At 44.9% G+C, this 24,993-nt stretch overlaps 1 protein-coding gene across 2 annotated transcripts in view; it reads right to left on the bottom strand.

Annotated features, from left to right (window-relative positions):
* The window catches only part of IGF1R (insulin like growth factor 1 receptor), a 168,938-nt gene extending 151,541 nt beyond the window's left edge, over window positions 1–17,397 (bottom strand). For both annotated transcript variants that reach the window (XM_033070483.2, XM_033070482.2), the window contains exon 1: window positions 17,044–17,397. In XM_033070483.2, coding sequence (XP_032926374.1) covers window positions 17,044–17,137 — 94 coding nt within the window. In that variant the 5' untranslated portion in view covers window positions 17,138–17,397. The remainder of the gene's footprint in view (window positions 1–17,043) is intronic.
* Window positions 17,398–24,993: the final 7,596 nt, after the last annotated feature.

A 24,993-nucleotide genomic window follows, 5' to 3' on the forward strand; every position in this document is an offset into this window, starting at 1 on the left:
CATTCAGAAACTCTTTTATCATGACAACAGAGGGACACCCAAAAAAATAATTCTGAACATCCCCTGATGAGAAGAAAACTGACACACGGGCAGAAGCTGCTCACAAGATTTAGAATTATGCTACATGATTGCGTCAAAGCAAACCTCTCTCTGGACCCAGACTGCACTCAAAAAGTTTTGGTGAGACTGTTTCCTTCAGACACAAGGAAGGTTTCTCCAAGCTCTGAAATCCCACAACTAATTATAGCACCCCACATCCTTCCCCACCATCATCAACAGCAAAACCAGCTGCCAATCTGCGAGACAGAAGAAGAATCTGATCGCCACTGTGCCACTACAGCCACCCCAAAAAAAGGCATTCTTCTGCCTGGACTCATGCTTTGCCTGCCCAAACAACATCAAGTCCCATCAGCCAGACACTCCTGCCAACACAAGCTGTGCTGGCTGTTTGCTGGGTAACCGTGCCACAGCCACGTCCAAACACAAAGCTTTAAACCAAGCCAGAGGAAGAAAAACAGAAAGTAACAGAAGGGAAAAAAGCACAGGTAAGAAGGATTTGGAAGGAAGACCCTCCTTTCCAGCTGCCAGGTGAAGTGGAGCAGGAGCAGAGGTGATGGACAGCCCTCAGCCTTGCCTCACCCCTCTGACAGCTCGGCCGGCCTGGCTGCTGTTGTGAAAGAAAACCACGGTATTTGTGCAGGGCTGCTTGGTTCCATGTTAAGAAAACACATCTGAGCCGACAGTGCTTTGCTTTACCACACGCCAGCTTCATTCAGCTTCAGAGGCAGAAACCAGGACTCCTCATTGCCTCCACAATTAAGCAGCAATTCAGGACACAGACAGAGTCCTGAGGTCGGAATTGCCCCCAGATCTGTGAAAGAAAACTGCCCAGTCTGCTCTGGAAAACATGAGTGCCCAAAGAAGGAGGTCCCCAAGTGACAGAAATGACTGTGTAGGGTAAAAATCTGTGCAACGGAACAAATAAAAACAAAGAAATTCAAAGAAAGAGACTGGGAAGCAATCTTTGTTTTGGAGTGAGTTGGTGCACACCCATCCCGGGAGAGGTGAGAAACAGGAATGGGTCTTCATGGAGACCGTTCATTTATTAAAATGTCACAACAAAAAGAGAGTAGCTGTGACTAACAGACCCAGTGAGCTCCAGGCAGCTAAACCAATCCAAAGGATGGCTTTATCAGAAAGGAAAGGCTGGTCAAAAGGAAGTAATGAAGCAGATATCCATCAAAGAACAAAAAGCAGGTCCGAGCACAGAGCCAGAAGCAAGAACTGCACCAGATCTTCCAAATGAAGTGTAAAACATCAGACTTGGCAATCCTGCTGCCAAGGAATTATTTACCACACCACGATCAATATTACAACACACACAGAGACGAGTATTTTTATCTCAACCTCCATTTGACCCGGTGGGAGCTACAGACACTTTCTCACACTAATTCACATACTTCAAGGAGAGTCAAGATGGGAAAAAACGAGTTGGAAGCATTTCAGGTTCTGTCTCCTTTCAGCCCATTTTCACTGAATCATACCAAACTATCTGAGGAAACAGTTCAGACCAGAACTATCTGAGAGAACAGCTCAGAATTGATTTGTGCTACCCAAGACCTGATCAGTAAAGCAAAATATTCAAGGATCACAGGAAGATGTTTCATTCATGCATTGAGCCAAATCCTGGTTGTGCTGTCAGTCCTTTCAAGTCTTTTCCCTTCCTTCACTGCATCAAAAGCATCTCTTGAAAATTCCTCTGAAAAGCCTGGACAACTGCCTGAACTTCCAAGATCTATTATCTACAGCCTTGAGCAAGAGTGATGGGAAATAAACTTTCTTTCTTTTAAGTTTAAAAAAATAAAAAAAGCAACCACTACTAGACCTATTACAAATTCTATTAAAAATATCGAAACTAGCTCAGAAAACAGGGAAGGAGGGGAAGGTAATGGAGGGAGGAACAAGTCTGATTTTCAAACAATCAACTTGAAAAATCCTTACTTCAGTGAACTGGCAAATAATGTGTTAGACATCTTGCTTCTGAAACACGACCATGCTAAAGGGAAAAGGGTTAATTATATCCCTTATGCTCCAGAGTATTTCAACAGGCTACACATTATGTTCTTCTGAAGGGCAAGTTGCTCTTTTATTTATTGTTTAAAGCACAAACATAAACACGAAGTGTCCAGCCCTAAGGTGGTGATTACCACTTTTGCTTAAACAGAAATGCAGGGCTGCAGGCTTTCTCTGCTATAAAGCTTTTAAACCTGTTCTGTTCCTCTGACACTTTCCCCCCTCACTCTTCTCTGATAGAGATCACAAAAACAAGTAAGACATCTGACATACAGGAGAACATCCTGCTGATTAAGAGAAAACAAGAGCACATTACTCTTGAGAGGATACAAAGCATCACTTCCTAATGCGTTCTACTCTGTCAGCACAACAGGCTCCTTGTCATTTCAAAGGGAAACTGGTCATATCGATTTTTCCAAAACACAAGTATTATAAAAATATTATACATTTAATTGGTCTTAACAAAGTGCTCTTGTAGTGGGTCACATCAACAGAGATCCTACAAGACAAGATATGAGGTATCAAGGTGTGGGTGCTAGTATTTGAAGATTCAGCACTGAGAACTGCCAGGGTCGCTCCTCATAAAGCTTTTTGCAGCTCCTTTAAACCTCAGTACTACTGAGATGTGTCTTCAGAGTGTGGCAACTCTTACTGCTGAATTCACAACACCCTGAACAAACATCATACTTTGCTGAAAACCAGTGTCCTTTCCACGCCTCACCAAATTTCAACCATGCAACTCAGTGCTCCATGTTTGCTCAACTTTTTCTGGAGGAAAGGAAAGCTCTTTACACCCTCTCAGAGCAATTTATTCCTCTCGTTGTTCCCTTGCAAAAGCCAGACCAACTGAATCAGCTCCTCTGACTGAAAACCGCACACCCTGCCTGTCAGGAAGCCGGCAGGATTTTTTTCTCCTGCTTTGTTTACAAATTCGAAAACTGAGCTGTTCTCAGACAGCAGGACCAACCATCTCTTTTTCCCCTATTCCCAGTTTTCTACAATCCTAATGATGGCAACACTGGGGAAAACTTGTACATGCTTTCCAAGGAGAAAGTATATTTCTTCTTCTCGTGGTTCTTTATTTCTGTTTTAAGACAGTATACCCGAATGTACAGCCAGGACGAGTTTCAGTGGTCCAAAGACCATCTGAAAAGTTGTTAGGTAGAACACAGGTTGTTACCTCCCCTTTGAGACTACCCCTTTGGAAAAATCCTTTCAAATCAGAATTTTGTGAGGGATGCAGCAGAGGAGCATCCTCCCACCTCCTCTTACTCCTCCAGGGAACTAAACTAAGTTCTCTCTTCCTGAAGTGATACTTCAAGGCTTCTTTATAGCTTGCTTCCAGTGTAACTCAGAACATCCTCCCCTTAATTTCTTCCAACAAATCCCCTTTCAGCAAAATTTACTCTCACATATGCAACGTGGGCAGAGTCTAGTAATGTGACTTAATAGTTCCTAACCAAAAAAAAAAAAAAAAAAGGTTTTGCTAACAGTAAGTTCTAGGAAGGAAAAAAAAATTTTAAATCTTACCTGTACAGTTACTACAGTGCCTCTAATTAGTATCTGTCAAAAGAGCATCACAAGAAAAGAACAAAGGTGCAGAATGACACACAATTTGCCATTCATCTAAAGGTAACTGCAAACAACAACAACAGACACACAAAATGTTCTGTGTGCCACGCCACTGCTGTCCTGCATCATCCCCTGTGCCACAGCAAACAGCACTGGGAGCACCGGGATTTCAGAGGAGAATGGTGTGAGTCAAGCAACAGGAACACAGGGCAGTTAGAAACAACTCCAGGACAGAAATGAAAACTTGAATTTCTATGCTTAGCCACTGCAGACACCTCTTCCCCCACCTTGCTGCGGGGTGAGCGTGTTTCAGTGTGTGGATTATCATTCCTGGGAGGTAACTCAGCCAGACAGACCATCACACACACACCTGTTCTCCCTGCACACATCCCTGTCCTGACACCAGGGCAGCGTTGAGTTACTTCAGAGAGAGTCACTTCCACATTCCACCCTCAAACTCCCCTCCAAGAAGTGATCAGTCACTCTCGGCTTTCACACTTCAGTAATTTTGGAATCAACAGGAAACGGAGATCAATTGTGATTTCACTAACTCAATAGTGACTCATCATTCAACTCCCTGTAGCCTTCGAATTCATCTGCGAGGAGACGTGATAGCGAGGCCAAATTAAAAATAGCAGATCTGGCTCACTCACAATTAACACTCACTTGTCCATCAGATTGCGACATTTTCGGGATTGCGACATTCTGACATTTTGCGCCAGATCCCAAACTCACTCACAATTTCTCTTTCTCAACTCAACCAGGAAAAATAATCAATAGGAAAAATTATTATAGAAACCAACAGCACCACACCCTCTACCATCCATCCATGGCTCAATTTGAACATGTCTAAATAAGAGTTAACTCTATCAGTGTCCCCAGCTACTGACAACGAGTCTTCTATTCTCTGTATTATGAAAATACTCTCAAATCATTAATTTCCTTCTGCTTACACAACCTTCAAGCCAAAAAAAAAAACCCCACATTTGCATGAAATCGAAAGTCAATAAAAAACAATTATTTCATTTACAAAAATAGAAAATCATTTTATATAAACCACTTAAATGCATTCTTCTAAAAATAAACTTAATTACAAATCTAACATGAAATTGTAACAGCATATATTAGGGCAAATGCCTACTGTAATTTAAATAAAATAAAAATAGTAAGCATATAATTTACACCAAAAAAAAAGTTGGGACTGGTGAATTTGCTGTTCAGCACTCTCTTGGAGCCACCCTTTGATGAAATGCTCAGAGAGTTTTTACCTTCAACAGCTACTTCTGCAGTGCCTCATTTCAGTTTACTCTAATGGTGCAGTTAATCCCAAATTAAAAAGGACTCCTGCATAGAAACCTGTGAAACAGTCAGTGGGCAAGATCTGTGAACTCTAAACTTTTGAGAAACAATGACAAACTATTTTTTCTGTTTATTTTTTTTAAATCATGCTCTCCTTCACACTTGGAGTTTTAATTAAATCTCAAAACCCAGATCTTCTGCATTTCAATTAAAATTCCATTTTCCATCCAAATAAAAAAAAATAACACAAATGAGAAGTAATCTACCAGAAAATACATCATTTGCCATTTTGTCACTTAAAAATGTGAAAATTAAGGATCTGAGCCAATGCATCCAAGGCATCTAATTATTTACATGAATTTGTAGAAACACATTGCTATTCACTAGCAAAAAGGTCTGTACTTTCAAAAATGGGTGTTTGTGAATCAGAGTTCTAACAGCTGTCAGTCATTAAAAAAATCCAACTAAAAATAAGCAAAATGAGATTAAAACTGTGTATTCAGAGCGAGCTCTTCCTACTTGCTCTTACAAACCACTATGAAAACCATTTGCTTAATCTCAAAAAAAGAAAATATATACTAGTAGTGCTCTGAGACCTTCATACCAAGGAAGAAAGAAACTTTGAAGGACAAATTGGACCAAAATTCACAACATTTTCACCAGAAGGTTGCAAGGCCACACGATCCCATCCGTTGGAGTCTCTCAGTGAGAACAGAGGGGAATGCACACAACCAGACATCCGAAATGGAGCATCCCTCCCTCCCCCTGCAAGAATCAGTAACCATGACATGACAATTTACACCCTCAGCCCCTCCACTCTTCCCCTTCTCCCCATTAACCAGGATTCACCTCTTCCCATGGCAGCAGCTCTGGGAGAAACTGCAAGGGCATTAAACACAAACCCGAGGCGCTGGGAGCATCATGCTGAGCTCAGAGCAGTGTTTGGATGCTGCAGTGGACAAGGGTTGTGGCCACATGTGCACCAAGCAAGGAACTCTGAATAGTTTCACCCTTCTGTGAGCAGCTGTGCTGAAGAAGGAAGAGAAATCCCAATCCCATGGAATGAACAGAGAGCATCCCAGCCCATCCTCGCAGCAAGGCCGAGCCACGCTCAACCCACCTCAACTTTTGTTTCACTCTCGCTGCACATGACACCAGGTAATGCTCACAGTTGCCTGTGAAGATCTGGGTGTATTTTTAGTGTAATCTACTATCTCCTTATCAGTCAGCTGATGGCAACACCCCCATCCTCACACTTCTGTTCGGAGTACAGTCATCGAACGCCTGGCAAGGAGCAGCTTCCCAGTGAAAGTGCTGTCACCTGGATGACAGAGCCACACAAGCATCCCAAGTCACGTCCCTGCTGCACAAACTAAGCCTTTAACTCCCCCCAAGGACTGCACTTTCTGTGTTTTACAAATGGGGAGGGAAATACAGACACCCGGAGGAGGAATACAGTTTCTTCCCAACCCTCCAATACTGGCAGCTCCTGAAGCACGAGATGTGATCACTCCCTATTTTAGCATGCATGACTACCAATGCTCACACAAATTATCTGGTTCCTTTAAAAACCCAGTATTTAAAATTACAGTATTTAACTTGAGGCTTTTCTATCCAACTAGTGGATGGATAAAGGTGAATGCACTGGTGACAACATCTTCCTATGCTTTATTTGCTCTCCATTAAGAGGAAGACCCTTGCTCTGAATTTATACTTTTCAAATCAGTATTTAAACAAAATCAAATCTGGAAAGAAAAACAAATGTGAACACAACTGTGCAGCATTACGGTACAGCATCTGATTCCCACATTCCAGCTCTCTTTCCCTTCCACACTGCAATGTATTACAGACAAATTTAAAAATAAAGTCACTGCTATCAACTACAAAGACACCAAGAAAATCCTCAGACAGTGTTGGCTTAGCCAGTGGAATGTGTAATTCTTGTCTACATACTATCACTTTCTTTCATGAAAAATACTAGAAATATCTTTTTGCCAGGTTAACCAACTCTGACTTCAATCTCACTGACATTTCTTAAGTAGAGCTGAATAATTCCATTCATATGCAAATGGCACAGTAAGTCGTGAGTAGCAGCATTTGCAGCTCCCTCAAAGAGATGAGCATTACTCTCCCCAAGTCTCATCTGCAGTGATGTGCCCAAAATGATATCGGGCCCAAAAGGTACAGCCCCAGCAATTTACAGAAGCAGTATTTTCAGCCTTGATGTTGGTTGGGGTTTTTTTACTTTGTGGGGTATTTTTAAATATTAAAGAGATGAAAGAATCGAGAACTGAGATTGCATCTGTTGCCATCACAATTTAACCACAGTCCATGTATTTATACAGTGGAATCTCCAAAATAACACTGCATCTGTTAAGATGACAGTGTTTTTCCATGGGCTGCACTGTGTTGTAGCACAGTTACTCTGAAGCTGTTGCTTTTGAAGTGCTGATTGCAATCCACCCCAAATTCTTTTTGTAATCTTCCTCAAACGTGTTGAATTATAAAGCTGTTGTGTTCCTCAGTGTGGCTTGGGAACAACAAAACCCTCATACATCTCATCAGTGGGCATTTGGCACTGAAGCCTCACAGCTAATGCAACATGTTTATTTAAACAATGAACTACCCAAAGAGCTGCACAGCCCGTGTACAAACAGATGTGTGTTTCATGTGTGCTCTGCTGCAGCCCAGAACCTCCACCACACACCCCACTGCACTTCTCTGTGCCTGATTTCTGCAGGACAACAACTGCACTGACTTGGAAGAGCCTCTGTTCCTTCGCTGGCCACTTCAGAACCACAACCCACCTAAGAATGAATATCTAAACTTGAACCTTAAGAGACTCTCACACCAGAATTTGAATATTCAATACGTATGCCATGCCTCTTGTCGGGACACAGTATCAATGAAAATGTTTGTCCACGTTGTCAGCCTACTCCAATGTGACAAAAATATAAGTATTTTATTAGCAGCCACACAAAAAAAGAAACAAACAAACCTTCAGTCACTCCCAGGCAGGACCCTGGCAGGCTTAAGTCAGTCTCTAACCAAGCCAAGTCTCAAGTTTGAAATAACAAACTTGCTTTTCTTACACCCCATGGCTACTCTTTTCTACAGTGACAACTGCAGAGACTCCAGCTCCACCAAGGGCGTAGCTGCAGGAACACCAGCATCACTCAGTAACACAAAATCTCAACATCCAAGGTGCACAATCAACAACAAACCCTTTGACTTTTTGCTAGTATTCAACTTCCCCCAGTCTCCCATCTCTCAGGTCTGAGGAAGAGAATAGCAATAACTCACAGGTATCTCTGAACACAGGTGGATATTCACTCATCCCAGGAGACACAGTGTTTGCATGGGACCAATAAATTTACATCCATCCCACAAACAAACAACAAGACAAAAGCTTCAGCCACAATGAACTGAAAGATGATGTTAACTGCAACCAGTACAGCTGCTTCCTCCTGCTGGGGTTCAGAACAACCAGAGAAAAGCAGCTAATTCAGTAGTGGATGTCAGGCTCTGTCACAATTCCAGTGGGCTCCTCCTTCTATCCAGTGGAACTCTGAACCACACAAGTTTGTGTCATCACCCTGCTGAGTCCCTCTAAAGTTGTTCTCAGGTAGAAGAAAGGTAGAACCACCCAAAAGCATAAAAAAACCACTCCATGCTATGTAAGCCCAGCAGTATTTTGGAGAACAAACCAAATCCCCAGTGAGACAAGTGGAATTTGACTAAGGAAGACAACAACTTAACTATGCATCACAAATCCCAGAAAAGAGAAAAAAAAGAACACAATAAAACTAACTTCTGCCCTGGCAGAGCACGGGGACAGGGCAAACAAGGAATTTCCATTGCCATTTCAACTCTTCACACTTCAGCCAAGTGTTACTCTGAGGTCAGCTGAGCTGAGCAAACGCGTGTCCGCTCCGACCGTGCAGGGCTGGTTCCTCACCGCCTGTCCAACATGAGCAGAGTGCACTCTTCAGACCTTTCAAGGCTACTCTCACACAGACAGACCCAAGGGGATGTGAGAAGAGCAGCAGGGAAGTAAAAAGTACTACTTGTAGAAGGTCAAAATGTGGAGACGACTCTAAACTGAAGCCAATGGAAATAATACGGAAACCAGCCCGGCGAGATCCAGGGATAAAGCCCTCCCCTGCAAGCACAAGCCAATTCTCTAGTAGAAAGTTGGTTATAGATAGTTTCCAGAGGCAGCTGTCACCAAATCTTTCTCCAAAATGCTGTATCCCTCTGACTAAGGCTTAAGGTTTGAACTATCCCTGTCTATAAGACCTTCCACTTTCAGAAAAACCTGTGATCATTTTTATGGCTGCTCTATCACACATCATTATGGGGGCTTTTTCCCCTATCCCATAAATTCCTTCAGGAGCTTGGTTCTCAAATATAATGAGCTGCCTGTCTACAGAATCAGAAAAATCAGCACTGAGTCAATTTATGTTTGGGGAAGGCATTTCTGCATCCAAGAGATCTGGAATTCTCTTTCCCCACCAATAACACTCTCTGAACACAACAGCTCAGCTCTTGCAAACCTTTCCTGCGCACACATCCCAAGAAAACTTCTCAAGCAGAGCACCACGATCCATCTGCAAATCAGACACTGAGTACAAGCACCTTGCTAGAACACCTCTTACAAACCCACAGCAGTGCTAATAGAGAAGAGTAAATAAAACAAAGCGATGCCACCCCAACCTCAGCAACACACATCACCCAGCAGACCCTTTCCACTGCTGTGCTTACAACTTTTCATCCCGTAAATGCTCTCCCTGTTTCAGTAGAAATGTGTCTGTAACAAAAAACAAAGAGAGCACCTTGGTCCTCCCCATCTCATCTGTCTTACATAAGAAATGCTACTACACCACAGTTTGAAGATAATGATGTACTCTCACTTGAGAATCACACACTCAGCTGCAGCTACCTACTGTATTCCAGTAGTAACAAATGGGAGAGATACTTCAAAGAGCACATTATCCCAGCTCTAATTTATGCATGCTCCCTCTTACCATCAAGCCATTTATTTTAAACCTGTCAGATATACTTGTAACGTAGCATCATGAATAATTTAAAAAGTAATCTGTATAAACCAAGTTTATAAACTTAACAGCAGGTACAGTACCTTTCATTCAAGCAGACTGCTCTCTGATAAAGTACAAGGGATCTTTGACTACTTCAGCATGTATTCATTTCATGCATTCTGAACTTCAAAAAATTCTTCTTTCCTGCCTCCAATCAAACCCTCTGCTATTTGAACATTATTGGGTAGGGAGCTCACTTAAATGAGCAGTGCAATAATCTGCAAATTGTTCATATTAAAGGAAAAAACTACAAAGCTGCTGGAAACAGTCAGTAAAAATGACCCATCACCAATTCAACAGCAGGGGAAAACCACTCGTGTAAAGTTTGCCTCTGCCATTAAAAAATCTTAATATTTCCTGCATCTGCCTGATGTCACTTTCTGACACTGCTCCCAGCACAGGCAGAAGGGATGTTCGACCAAGAACTCCAAAAAAATCCCACCTGTTAGGAGAAAGTGTTTTGATCAGTTGATGCTCACACCTCCGAGTAAACAGAGCTATCTTTACAGCATGTAATGGCTCCAATAAGGGGTTGGAGATAACATTCCCTGACCGGTCTCAGAGCTATTGCAGCAACGTGCAACACAGGCAAACAAACTCATTCAGCCAGGGGAGCTGCCCCAAACACACCTTCACAAACCAAGCATTCACCAAAGCAGGACTCACACATCGAATTTATAAACTATGATGGTGAAGCACATACTTGTGCAGAACGATTATTTACTGCTTTAAACGATTTCTTTGTATCATATACTCTTTTTGAAGCCAGCAAAGAAACAAAGTCTTAAAATCCAACCTGGTCAGCACTTCAGTGACAACGGGAATTACTGCTCTAAGTCATTATTAAAATGACTTTGTGCTGCTGCAAAAGTGCACATTTGATATTCTACCCAATTATTTACTAGTGGATTTGATCCTCTAAAGGAATAACCTTAGTACTTTATTGGGGTGTGAGATCCCTTCTCCTCAGATAAGTCAGAGTCTCATTGAAAAAATTATCTGGGAAGTCACTAAAATATCCAGACGCTTGTTTCTGCTCATGCCATCAAGCTTACAAAGAAATACACTGACTGACTGGAAACCTGCAGGTTTGAATATTCCTAAATAAATAAATAAATAAAATTATATTACACTAAAGCTTAGGAGTCACACGCAAATCAATCTGTAAATAAAGAAACAACAGTTTTGCTTTTCAGCACGTTTTAAACAATCTTGTGCCACAACTGCAACTTCCTGAGGATATCAACGCTGAAGAAGTTAATTGGTGTCTTGCAAGATATCCTAAGGGAATGGCTCATGTTTTGCATTTGCAAAGGTTAGAAAGCAAAACTTTCAGTGATAAGGGCCAGTTAAATCTTCACAACACACTCGGGTTTGCCAGAATGCATCTCCTCAATTAATTAATAAGTCCAACTGTTATCAAACTTACTGAGCAAAACCAACAAGTCCTGTCTAAAGGAACCAGAGTCTATCTTTGAGTTTGAGGACTCAGTTCAGCTCTGTCTGCAGAGCACAAAAACATATGAATGAACACTGTGTGTTGCTGATCGTATGCTGGTCCTCAAAGTTTCTCTCAGACAGTTCTGGACACAAAAAAAGACAAATATAGTACTCCAGAAATCAGTCCAGATTGTACCTGTCATGACTTGGCTAAGAGGGAAAAAAAGGCAGCCCAAAAAAAACCACACACAAGACAGGCTGGCTAACAACCACCAATGTGTCTTCATCAACTGCTGTTTGTTGAGTTCTGCTTTTGTACAATAAAAAAAAAAAAAAGTGAAACTATTCTTTTTTAAGTGGCTTTCATAAATCATAAAAACTAATCCAACTAACCTACAAAGAAGCTGTCTATACAATTTACAGTGATAGAAAAATTATACATGTCAAATAGATCAAAATACTAAAACAGTATTTCTACCTTTCAAACACATCACTGCATTCCCAAAGTCTTTCTGCACACAAACTCTTAAAAGCAGCACGTTCCATTAGCACCAAAACCCAGAAACCTTAAAAGCTCAGCTCTGTCAGGAAGATCTGAATTAAACTGCAGTTACAAATCTGCAATAACTTTAATTATGAGACTCCCAAGACAATTACTTAAACTGCAGCTTTTTTTAAAATTTAGCATCCACAATAGTTTTCAATAATAAACTGCAGTTTACCCATTCCTATGTACGCACTCACACTCACACATAAATAGAAACCAGCTGCTACTTGATAACATCCGAAAGCATTTCCAAATGGGAAAGCTTTACACTAAAATCCAAGTAAGAATGCATTTAATTTCATAAACCAAAGTTTCAGGAACTTTTTCAACAAGTTGCCATCAGCTTTTCAAGTACAATAATGCTCATGAAGCTTATTAATTTAACTACAGATAATTCAGATAAATACACTAACTTCTTTAAAATAATTTAATTCAGCACATTTTGCAAGTTATGAACTTTAGAGCCATTACAGATGATGAGCTAGATAAGTTGTTTGCTGTGTGGGATCACAAAGTTAACATCCAGTGTGAGAAAAACAGGTTTCCTGCATGTATTATTGCTCCCTCTCTCTCTCTCTCAAAGTTCAGGACCATAAACAAACTTCTCTACAATGAAGTTTGCGGTAGCTCACAATTCACACAGATGGAATACACACACAACGTAATTAATCATTTAACAAAACTGCCTCTTCTGCTCTCCCTCAGATTATCATTCCAGTGATCACTGGTAAAATCTACCTCAGAGTAAAAAGAAAACAAAAATTACTGGAGAAGAGAAAAAGCATTAGTTAAACATGAACTGAAATTATCCTTTAAAGCTAATCGTTGCAGCCCTGAAATGGATTTTAATTTTAAATGTTAGATGCTTTTAAAAAATTCTCCTCCAAGATCTCCTTAGTAAATGCCAGTTTAGCAGAAAATTAAACAAGATTTGAAACAACTTTTCCCATGGTAACACATACTGATAGAAATTAATTATTTACCAATGAAGACAGATTCAAAAATCATCACGTGGATGCTCTTTAACTCTAGATTTTGTGTGTATCTTTCAAGATGAAAACAATTTCAGCATCACTGGCGTGTGCTTAAACTACACCCTAGAATTAGTATGGAGGAACAACACGTCAGAGAAAAGCTGACACAAAAATTAACACCATAGTTGATCAAATCTCAAACTTCCTTATTAAACCAAATAAACCATGTCTTCTGTCGTGCTTTAGTCAAACCAACTGATCTGTCTTCTTGCTCTCTGCAGCCCCTTGCTTCCCTCACTTCTCAGAACATAAGAACTAAGTTAAATTTCCTTCACTTTACACACACAAAACCCCCCAGTGTTTCTCCCTCAAATATTGGTTCAACACTTCCAACACACCTTTTCTCCACACCCATCCCTCTCCTTCCTCACGTTCAACACATTTTGCCTGATATTAGCTAAGTCACTTCCATTTCCTAACCCTCTCCGTTTCTGACTCACACAAACCTTTGCTCCAGTTCTGGTTTGCAAACCAGAAGTCCAACCCAATACAACCAAAAAAAAAAAAAAAAAAAAAAAAATTAAAAAAAATTCAAGTGCTGCCTGGCTCACTGTCCTTCCCCAGACTCCCTTCACGCTTCCCTCCTCTCCCCTTTCTGTTGAACCCCCCTGACACCAACTCCTTACAGGCTCTGGCATTTTCTATTCACCACCTCAATTACAGCAGGAATTATCCAACTCCCAGTCACCAACATTCCCTAACCACTAGGCGTGCAGGAAAATGCTGATGCAAAAGCGAGGTGTGTGTAACGCCGACACTCAGCAGGTCATGAGGGCTTTACTAAGCAACCTGGGAGAGAGATTAAGCATCAGCATGAGCTACTGTTCATTATCAGGAACACAACATCCAGCCTGGATAGACAAACAAAAGCTCGGCGCTAACATGAGCAGACCCATCAAGATATCCATCAATCTGAAGTATTATCACACCTAAAACTATTATTTTCCTTCTAAGTGTTTAACCCGTTCGCTCCTAGACATTCCCTCTGTAAATACACAGAAGGCTGAAAATCAAAATCTTAAACCCACCCCCAGCATCAAACGGCCTCCAGCAGTTGTAGCTTTACACATCAAACACACGGACACAGCACCACAAACTCCAGCTTAATGAAAGGTCTTCTCATGTCCATTTTTGTGCTGTTCTAACATAATCTCAGGGAATCCTCAGCGTTTTTAAATTACTTTTTCTGAATCAGAAGCTCTCCACTGAAGCTACCTGCATTTTAAAGAGGTTTCTGTCACATAACTGCAAACACATTTTATATAATTTAGCATTAAAGGGATGGGTCTCTCCCCTCCAGTTGTAACTCCTTTGTATTCCTATTTAGGAATGCCTTGCTTGTTTGACCGAAAATGGAAGTGCCTTTTAGCTATGACACAGTATATATGAAAAACAAATAAAAATTAAGATTAATCTTCCTTCCACTATTGTGGGGAGAGAGAAGAATATGAAGAGATGTAAAACATCTGCTCTGGAGATCATTTTTCCCCCTAACAGCAAAATTCTTTCAGCAATAACTCGTGAAAACAAAGGCTATTAAACTGTAAACTACAAAGACAATCGATTAGAGGCAGTATTCAGCTAAGACAAGTTTTTCAGCATATCTTCTCATGTTTAAATGCCTGGATCTTCTTCAGAAGATATTTCATTTGGGATGTTCATTTTAGGTAAGTGGTAACCACAAACACTTCAGAGGACTAGAACCTAAAATCCTAACATACTCTTCCTGCATTGCTTCATTGCCAGAGCTAAATGAGCATTTTTATTTCAACGTACTTTGTACCAGGTAAGACGAGGAAAACAATTCTAAGTGTGTATCCTGGCAGTTTAAGAGCGCTCCAGATCTCCTCCTCCTCCCGTTCTGCTTCTTCACGTTACTGGATCCTTTGTAAGCCCTCCCCTGAAGAAGGGCACGGGGGTTTTGTTTTTAAACTTAAAGATTAATCTTCCCTCTTTGAAAACAGCACTAGCCAAAAAGTTCTACTCATGGAAGTAAGACTGCAGCTCTCCAGCCCTAGCTGGCCCAAAAGCCTGAACTGGGCCTTAATTTGCAAGAGTTAACAGGCATCTACTGCCTAAAAAAACATAATTATTACTCAACATGCATCACAGGCTCCGTCTATGTGCTTCTTGCTCACTTATCTTTTTTTGTGTACCTAGCCTCACTGTCAGAGCATCCAAAGAACTTCCCTTTCTTTTCAATCTGAAACCACTACTTTTAGAAAAGCCCTCCTGCCTTCCTAAATTCTTTCCCTTTACATTTAAAATGGAGAAATTTGATCTCCTCGTTCCTTCCCTCCAACAACTCGTATCTTTCTGAAAGGGAGAGGCACACAACAGCAGCTCCAGGAGTGTACTGCAAAACACACGGCAGAAGAAATTAAAGCATCAGGATGCAGCACAGGAACATCCCTGTTTCTGCAGACACTGAAGGAGAGGGAGCACAGTTTAAAATGGTTGGGCTCCAAGGCACATTTACCATCTCTCTGTCTACAGAGATACTCCAGGAAACAAGGGAAGGCTAATTTCATGCAAGAGATCCTCAATCCAGCGTGAGCCCGACATACCAGGAGAAAACCGATCAGCCCCGGGATTAATCCGGCGATGATTGCAGTGTAATCAATGGCAGCGCAGCCCTCCCTGCCCCCTCGATTCCCCCTGCGCCCGAGAGGGGCGGGCACTGCAACACAATCACAGGTTGGAAACGCACGAAAACAAAGTCGGGGCTCTGGCAGCTCCCGAGCGAGCGGGCGGCCGCGGGGATGGGCTGAGGATGGGCGGCAGGAGGGAGCCGGGCCCGCAGCACGATCCGCGTTCTCCGCTGCTCCCGGGGAAGCGGCTCCTCGCACGCTGCTCGGCGCTGCCTGCAACGCGGCCGCTCAGAAAAATGCATCACCCCTAAGATCGCAGCCATCAAACCTTTCTATTTACGCGCAAACGTAAAGCGTTAATGTGCGAATTTTTATTTTTTTTTTTAAATGAACGGCAGCCCGTGACCTTTAGATTGCGGGATGCCGCCGTAATTCCGCACCCCGCGCACAGCGAGTGAAACCCCTCCTCGGCGGTAAAGCGGCAATAAAAGGCAAGGCGTTCATTTCCAGGAATTCCTCACTCACTACGGCAGGTTACTGCACACAGCCTCTAAATATTGACAGAGATCAAGCTCCTTCCATGCGGGGAAAGCGAGCGGAGTCCTTCCCAGGCTGCGAGTGTTTACTACGCAGCTCGCAGCCCTGGCTGCGGCGTCTGAGCGCTGCCCCGCGCTCGGGGGGGACACAAAGGAGGGGCTCGGGGCTGCGGCGGTGCCGACCCGTGTGTACAACCAGGCAGCCGCCTCCGGGGAAGGAAGGCGGGCATGGCAGGGAGGGAGACGCGCAGCCCCGGGTTGTTAAACGTGCTCGAGGAGCAGACGCGTAACAGGAGGAAAACACGCAGAGCCCCGCGGGCAGGGGCGAGACCCGCTCGGCGCCGCGGCGGGAAGCCCCGGGAGCCCCCCTCACTCACAGCCCCGGGCGGGGAGACCCGCACAGGGACGGCGCTACGAGCAGGGACCCCTCAGGTCCCCCCCAAGGACAGGGAGCCTCTCGCACACAGCCCAGACAGGCAGGGAAGCCCCTCACACACACACGGCGAGGGAGCCCCTCGCACGGGGAACCCCCTCACACACACAGGGAACCCCTCACACACACAGGGAGCCCCTCACACACACACACCCAAACACGGGGAGCCCCTCACGCATCCACACACGCGCAGGGAGCCCCCCTCACCAGCAGCCCACTCACACACATTCAGACAGGGACCCCCCCCCTCACACACACGCACAACACCCACATAAACACACACACACACACACACACACACACAGGGACCCCTCACGCCCCGCCAAGCACACACAGGCAGCCGCCGCCCTCGCCCCCTCCCCGGCAGCCCCTCACTCGGGGGTCCCTCGCCGCACCCCCCCGGCACGCACTGTACTCACTTTCCCCATTTGTTGGCCACAGACAAAGTGCGGCGAAGACGAGCAGGAACCCCCAGACGACGGCGAGGGACCCTCCTCCAGCGCCAGACTTCATTCCTCTTTCTTTAATTGGACAAAAACCCCCTTTCCGAAAACAAAACAAAGCAAAAAGAAGTCCAAAATTGTTCGCTTTCTTCCCTCTCCCCGTCCTCTAAAAATAACGAGCGGCGGAGGAGAAGCGGGGCAGGGTAAATAAATCCACGTTGCCTCAAGAAATGAAGGGAAGAGGAAAAAAAAAAACACAAGACCCTTCGGAGCGGCAAACCGGAGGGTTGCTGAGGTCCCTGGGTGTTGATCTTCCGGAGCAAGCACACCAAAAATACACAAATATTCACGATGTATTAACGGCAATAACAGCAAGGCATGGAAGCCCCGGGGCGACGCTGTCTCCGGGGCGGCGGGGCGGGCTCGGGGCGGCGGGCGGGGGGCGCCGCCGTCTCCCCTCAGCGCTGGCTGCGGTGGTACATCGTGCACAGGAGCCGCAAACACGAGGCACATCGGGGCTGGCAGTCGGCATCTTCAACCTCCATTTTCAAACACCGCACACACGCACACACACACAGACACAAAAACTGGGAGGGCCGCGGAGGGAGGGGAAGCGGGGGGGGCGCGACCCAGACAATCCTATTACAAAACAACAACAGCTCCGCCGTCCCCCCGCGCGGGGACGGGGCTGCCCCGGCGGGATCCCCGCGGCTCCGCTCCCCGCTCCGCCGGGGAGGGTGGGGGGGACACCCCACGCACAACCACCACCCACAACAACACCGCCGCCGCCACCACGAGTCCGGCTGCCTGCAGAGGCTCCAAATGCAGAATTGGGGTCGAAAATGAATTAAAAAGGCTTCCCCCCTACTCCTCCTCTTCCTCTCCTCGGCGCGGCTGCCACAAGCTCCTTCTTCTTCAAAAAAAAAAAAAAAAAAAAAAAGAAAAAAAAAAAAAAGCCGAATCCAGGACACACACACAAAGCAGCAGCAGCAGCGGCAGCAGCAGCAGCAGCGGGGCGAGCGGAGCGCTCAGCACTCCGCCTCCTCCCCCCGCAGCTCTCCTCTTCGCATCCCTCCGAACCGCCTTGCCATCGCGGCGGGGGCGGGGGAGAGGAGGAGGACGACGACAACAACAACAACAACAACAAAAACCACCCAGCGAATTTGTAAATCCTTTTCCTTCTTTTTTTTTTTTTTTTTTTTTTTTTTCTTTCCTCCCTTTCCTCCTCTTTTCCCTCCTCCTCTGGGTGCGCGCGCGCTGCGAACCTTCCCCCGGCGCTGCCCAGCCCAAGGCAGGGGGAGGGGGATCCGGGAGAGGTGTGCGAGTGTGTGAGTGTGTGTGTGAGCAGGGGGGGCTGCGGGGGGCGAGGAAGGCGATCCGGTTTGCTGAAGGTCAAACCCCAGGAGCTTGTTGCGAAGGGTCTGTAATTCCTCCGGGGAGGGAACGGGGCGGGGAGGGAGACGGGGGGGAAGGGTCTGCTGCTCTGCTGTTCCTCCCGATTAATTCTCCGCTCGCTTGCAGCAGGGTTCGCAGCGCTCTGCTGCCGCGTCTGCCCCCCCCTCCTCCTCCTCCTCCTCCTCCGCGCTGGCTCCCTGTGCACGACGGAGAGTGAGCGCTGGTAAACAAGAGCCCGGCGTCGCTCCGCCGCTCCTCGCTCTGCGGCCGCGCGGGGACGGGGCTCGCGCCCGCCCTCCCCTTCCCTCTCCTTCCTTTTTCCTTTCCTTTTTCCTTTTTCCTTTTTCCTTTTTCCTTTTTCCTTTTTCCTTATTCCTTTCCTTTCTCCTTTCCTTTTTCCTTTCCCCTTTCCTTTCTCCTTCCTTTTTTCCTTTCCTTTCCTTTCCTTTCCTTTCCTTTCCTTTCCTTTCCTTTCCTTTCCTTTCCTTTCCTTTCCTTTTCCTTTCCTTTTCCTTTCCTTTTCCTTTCCTTTTCCTTTCCTTTTCCCTTTCCTTTCCTTTCCTTTTCCTTTCCCTTCCTTTCCCTCGCGCGCGCTCCCGCTCCCCCCTCACGGGCTCCCCTCGCCCAGGCGGCGGCGCCGGCGGCGCGCGCGGAGGCGGCGGCGGCGCGAGCGAGCGCCGGGAAAAACCCGGAGCAGAACGCGAGCGGAGCGGGAGCGGGAGGATGCTGCACCTCGGGATGCTGCACCTCGGGATGCTGCACCTCGGGATGCTGCGGTTCCCGCCTCTGCCCCGGCCTTCCCTACCGGGGAAACGGGAGAAGGAGACTTGGTGGATATGCAGCAAGCATCCTGTGGGGTGGCGGGAGAGCCCACGGGCGAGCCCTGCCAGTGGAAACGCCGCTGTGGTCCTGACAAATAAATAATAAAATAAATAAAGCATATTAAAAAGGCAGGGATGGGGTTAGGAGTTAGCAGCGATTTTTACATGGCGTGTTTATTTATTTTCAGCATTTAATGGAAGTTTCACACTGAGAACAGGGCCATGGGCTGACCCTGGAGCGCTGCTCCCAGGGACACAGGGCAGGAGCGAGGGGCAGGGATGCTTGGCCCAGCGCAGGGGACAAACCACGGCAGAACGTGTCCCCATCCACACTCACCATCCTCCCCTGGTGCCCTCACCGTCCCCATCCAGCGCTCCAACATTGTCACTCCCTTCCTCAGCTGCTCTCGTGTCCCTCGATGACTTTGGACACCTGGGCCCCACATGGAGGGGACATGGGATGAGTTGAAGCAGGAAAGGTTTGGGCTTTTCGGGATCGGAAGACGTGGGCCGTGTTCCCGCTGTTTCGTCAGAGCTCGTAGTAGCCATGCTGTGCGGCATATGGGTGTCCTGAGTAATCACAGATTTGTTGCAGTACTTTGGCATGGGGAGATAGCAAAATGATGCTGAAGTATAAGAAAGCAGACATCTGTGAGCATTAGCTACATTCTAGGCTATTGGTTTGGGTTTTTTTTTTTAAAAAAAAGGACATTAAGAAATTTGCAAATGGCACATTATTAATGCAAATGTCAAAATTCAGTTTTTACATTTAAACTTGAATTCTTCTTGAGCATCTTGTGTTAATTACAATATCCTTCAGTGATGCTACCCCATCATTTCCGACAACCTTGTACTGTACATGTTTTTCTTCCTGTAGTTTCTCCATCCGTTCTACTGTTTTCCTTGTGACAATGGTCCGGTTGTCTGAGTTACTCATTAGCTCTCATACCCCTTAGGAAAGATGGAAAGGTTCAATTCTGTGTCACAGAAATTGAGGAGAAGATCACCACTGAGTACAACAGGGCCAGGATTGCCACACGAGCACACCTGTGCAGGACTCTGTCAATAACTCAAGAATAACTCAAAACTTTGTGCATTTGGGTGATAGCACAACTCTCCTGAGATTCCCTGTAGGAAAAACAGGCATTTACACCTGAAACCATCCAGGATGCCACGTGTGTGTCTACCATAGATTTTACCGACCACACACAGGCTCTCATGTCCTCAAATTGAACCAGAGGGATCTTCATGTCCCATAAATTTTTACTGTTGCTGGGTACAGCTGTGGCTGCTACGGGCGCCGGTTCTGAGCAGAACAAGTGTCCTTTCTGTGCATGCCATGGCATTGATGCAGCATAAATTGTAATGTCTTATTTACCAATTCATGTATTGTTGTGTAAAGGCAGAGCTGAAGTGGGAACTGCATGTCTATCGTTCATCATTCTGCTGTCATAAAGAACTTTTATTTTTGTCAAATGGCCTTTCTTTCTTTACTTTGGCAATAGGGAAAGTCGTGGACAAGCCTGTTGTACTGGTGATGTACAGGCAGAGAGCAGAAAGATGTGCTGTGCCTCCAAAGAGCTTCCAGTCTCAAATAAACACAGTCCTATAGGTGTCATAACATAGTTTGTTCCTGGAATCTGTCAGATCATTTTTTAAAGTTTTAAAAAATATATAGTAATAACAGCACATTGTTGAATGGGAGGCGTTCACAGTGCTCTCCATCCTCCTGAGCTGCTGATGTGAAATTCATAATTTGCAATTATCTGGCTGGATTCTGCCCAGATGTCTTTACCTTTTATTCTGTGGAGGTGTGAGGGAGGAATCCCTTTTTCTGTGAATGCCCAGGTGCCCATAGTTCTGTTCTCTTAACCTCTTAAGAGGAGACTGTGAGCAATGTTCAGCTTCCCTCATGCTTTCTCATTTCAGCAGCCCCCAGTGCCAGCCATGCACATGCACATGCTCAGCCTTAGTGCACCCTTTTAATCAGATCTGGCTCCTGTATTTTGGTGTCTTTCTCCAGGAGGGCTGCTGTTTTCAGTGGAGATATTTAAATCAGGATTTTTCAACATGTACAACCACACCACGGTCATATCCTTGATGATGAAAACCTCAAACACTGTACCTGTACCATGTGCAAAATTAAAGTTATAATTTGGACAAATTAAAGCTAATTTTCATTACAATGTGCTTCATTATGAAATCATAAAATGGCTCTTCTCTGTCCTGTTGGTTCTACAATCATTCTGTTTGTACTCGGCTTTGTGCTTCCCCTTTGTCCACTGCTGGCTTGTGGTCCTTGAGATAGATGGACAGAAAGAAATACCTGGTTACACACACACATTTTACCCTCTAGAGTGGGATGCTGAATGCCACCAGCATACCTGTGTCCTGTTTAAAATCCCACTTAAGTGGAAAACTCAGGAAATGTGGCAGTGGGGATGAAACAACACGGTTAAAACAGCCACTGACCCCGGTCTCTCAAAACACATATCTGCCCAAGGCAAATATCCTCATACTCAGCCATACTTCAGTTTTAACAGCAGCCTCACCACTGCTTTCTGGGGCCACCACTGGGGAGGAAGAGGCCTCACTCATTCCCCTGCCTCGGTGCTCGGACTCCTTATAGGCCTGACTAGACTTTATTTTGGCTTCTGCAGCACATTCAGGGCAGCCTGACCTCTTTACCAGACGCTCGCTTGTCATAACCTTTATGCATCTGAACATTTTGTATTACCAGCAGAAGGGAGCTGCTGAAATTTATTCTCCTGCCTTCTCCAGCCGTGTCAGCTCCCCAGGATGAAGGTCAGCCATCACATAGCACTGCCTGTGCCTGCTCCAGGAGCTGCTTTTTGGAAGGGCTCTGCAGCTCCTGGCGTGGCTCTTGCCATGGGCCAGCAGCTGAGAGCACCCACTGCAGCCACCTCTGTGCTCCAGGAGCTGCTGGTGCTGCCAGCTCACCTTGTTCAGCCTCTGCTCCAGGCTGAACGTTCTCTTTTTGGGGAGGTGTGGGTAGGGAGGAGTTCCAGGTGGGAATTGTGCCTGGGTGAGTGATACATCTTTTACACATCCTGGCTGAGTGGGTTTTGTGCACCTGAAAGACAAACAGAAATGCTTGGAATTCACTCCTTTTTTCCCCCTCCAAATCTCCCCTTATAAACTGCATTTTATGGGCTCATAACAAGCCAGGCAAAATGTGGGTTGCCCCTTTTTACCACATTTTTCACTATTTGCCAGTTTTGCTCTGCACTGAATCACACCCTGTAGCAATGACCTTCACAGGCTCCCGAGTGCAGGAGGATGCTCAGTGTCCTCCCAGCAAGGGGACAGGAGCACAGCACACCTCAGATGGAGTGGGCAGGTTTGCATTAACTCCTCTGTCTGTAGAGCCTCTCTGACCATCTTCCCTTTCCCAGACCTGCAGGATTAGGGTAGAAGTGGCCATCTCACTATAACATTGAGAGGGCTGTGCAGAATCCTGCAGCTGCAGGAGAACAACTTCTTAGGACAAAGAGAAGGGGGGAAAAAAACCCCAACAATTGGACATGTTTGATGTATGCAAAATTTAACCACCAGAGAACTAATCAGGTAGACCCAAATGAAGGACATTTCTTTGGCTCTGAGTGATTTCCTTTTCTCCTGGCCCTAAAACTACTGCAAGCAGGAGCTGAAGATTGTTCCCTTCTGGAGCAAAGAAAAAGCAGAAAAAATAAAGGCTACTGTTTATTACCTCTTTCCCATACACATCCCTCCTTCAAACAAGGGATATGCAGTTTCATGGATGATTTAAGGGCGGCAGCTGAGCAGGAATAACTATAAAATTCATGTTTTAATAACAACAACAATAATAAGCACACAACAGCATTTATAACCCTAGTTACAGGCCTGAGATATCATATCCATAGCAACTGCAGCAAGCGGTGAATGCCATATATTTAGAGTTCCCGTGCACCTGCCTAAAATAGCCACCGATAAATTATGCTGATATTTGTGCCTTTTTGACAGGGTTTTAAAGGGCTGTCGATGCACTCTGCAACCACGCCGAGCCTGTGTGGTGAGGCACAGCAGCAGCCAAACCCCTTCCCTAGCAAACCTCCTGCCTGTGTCCCCTCTCCTGCTTCTAAGTGTGAGAAATCAGTGGCAAAAGGCACCTCAAAGGTGAGCAGAGTGAGCAGAGGTGCAGGGGAACAGCTGCTTCCAGCGCCTGGTGGTTCCCCACTCCGGCTGTCAGAACCTGCCTCCTGTTAATGGCTTGAATTAATAAACTGTTGCAAGTAATTAGGGCTCCATCCTGCTCCTGTTGCAGGCAGTGGCGAGGTGATCACGCTGCATATTAATGGTGTGTGTGTAAATAGTTTACAAAGAGTTAATGAGTGGCTGGGAGGTGTTGGAAGCCGTGGCCAGTCAGTTGTGGAGATTGGAGCAGAGTCCAACAGGTCAATCGCGTGCTTGTAACCGTGGCTTATGAGCATCCACCAGGCCATCTGTTGATGTGCTTATTACATTTTATAGCACACACTCCTGATGTCTGCAACGTGCTTATAACAGCTATTAATCTTGTATCATTAACTCTTTCAAAGCAGCATGTATTTGAACTTTAACCAGCAAGGATTTCACCAAGCTAACGAGGAGAGGGATCTGATTTGTGCCCCCTGTGCTGTGCAGGAAGGGTCTGTGCCTACTCTGTGATGTGATTTTGCATTGAGCACTTTGGGTTTTCACATTTAAATGTGAGTCCTGTGGAACATGAAGTAACCTGGTCTAGTGGCAGGTGGGACAGCCCATGGCAAAGGGGTTGGAAAGAGATGATGTTTAAAGCCCCTTCCAACCCAAACCATTCCAGGATTCTGTGAGCCAGGCCCAGGGATGATGTGATGCTGACCCACAGCAGTGAGAGGGACGTGCTCGCATCAATACCTGGAAGAAACTTGCTGCATTTTCCAATTGATTAGTAACATCATCACCAGATCTTAAAATGTGTTTATAGGCAATTAAATGTCACAGTTCATTCCTAAGGAGAATAATTATTGCTGTTGTGAAGAAAGAAACACAGGTGCAGATTGACTCCAGTGACTTTATGCTCACTCCTGTTACCTGCAGGAGAATTAAAAGGGCTCAACCTGCTTCTATTTTTGGGAGGGTTGCTTGCTTTTCAAAAAAACCCTGTAGGTATACAATCATTTATTTATGACAGATTTCAAAATGAAATTCTAGTTTGTCTCTGCATTTGCAGTTGACTCAAGGTGGAGCTGAATATATGAAAGTTGAGATTATTTGTTCTAGTCGGGCAGAACATATAAATGGAACCCAAAATAAAGTAAATGGAGGGTTAAATAGGATTAAGCAATGGAATTATAGACTGTAGGTATTAATTATATCAAATATTTGATAGAGTTCTATACAGAATAAAAGGACCTAAACATTATATAAGCACAATATATACAAAAACACATATTGTTATTTATCCACATTTCCATCACTTCAATTACAAACTGTCATCAAAACCCTTCAAACCTAAGGAATTCCAAACTATCTCACATTTACAAGAAGAAAGAAAAAGTTTGTTCAAAAATATTATGGAAAAACACAGCCTTAAGACTAATAAATTATATCTCCAGCATAAAAAGCAACAAAACCTTGTTTCCAAAAATTGTTGAAGAAGAAAACTCTGACTCCTTCTGTGCTAAAATAAGATTTTTTGACTTCCTAT

The sequence above is a fragment of the Catharus ustulatus genome, chromosome 12 (assembly GCF_009819885.2).
Source record: "Catharus ustulatus isolate bCatUst1 chromosome 12, bCatUst1.pri.v2, whole genome shotgun sequence".
Classification (NCBI taxonomy): domain Eukaryota; kingdom Metazoa; phylum Chordata; class Aves; order Passeriformes; family Turdidae; genus Catharus; species Catharus ustulatus.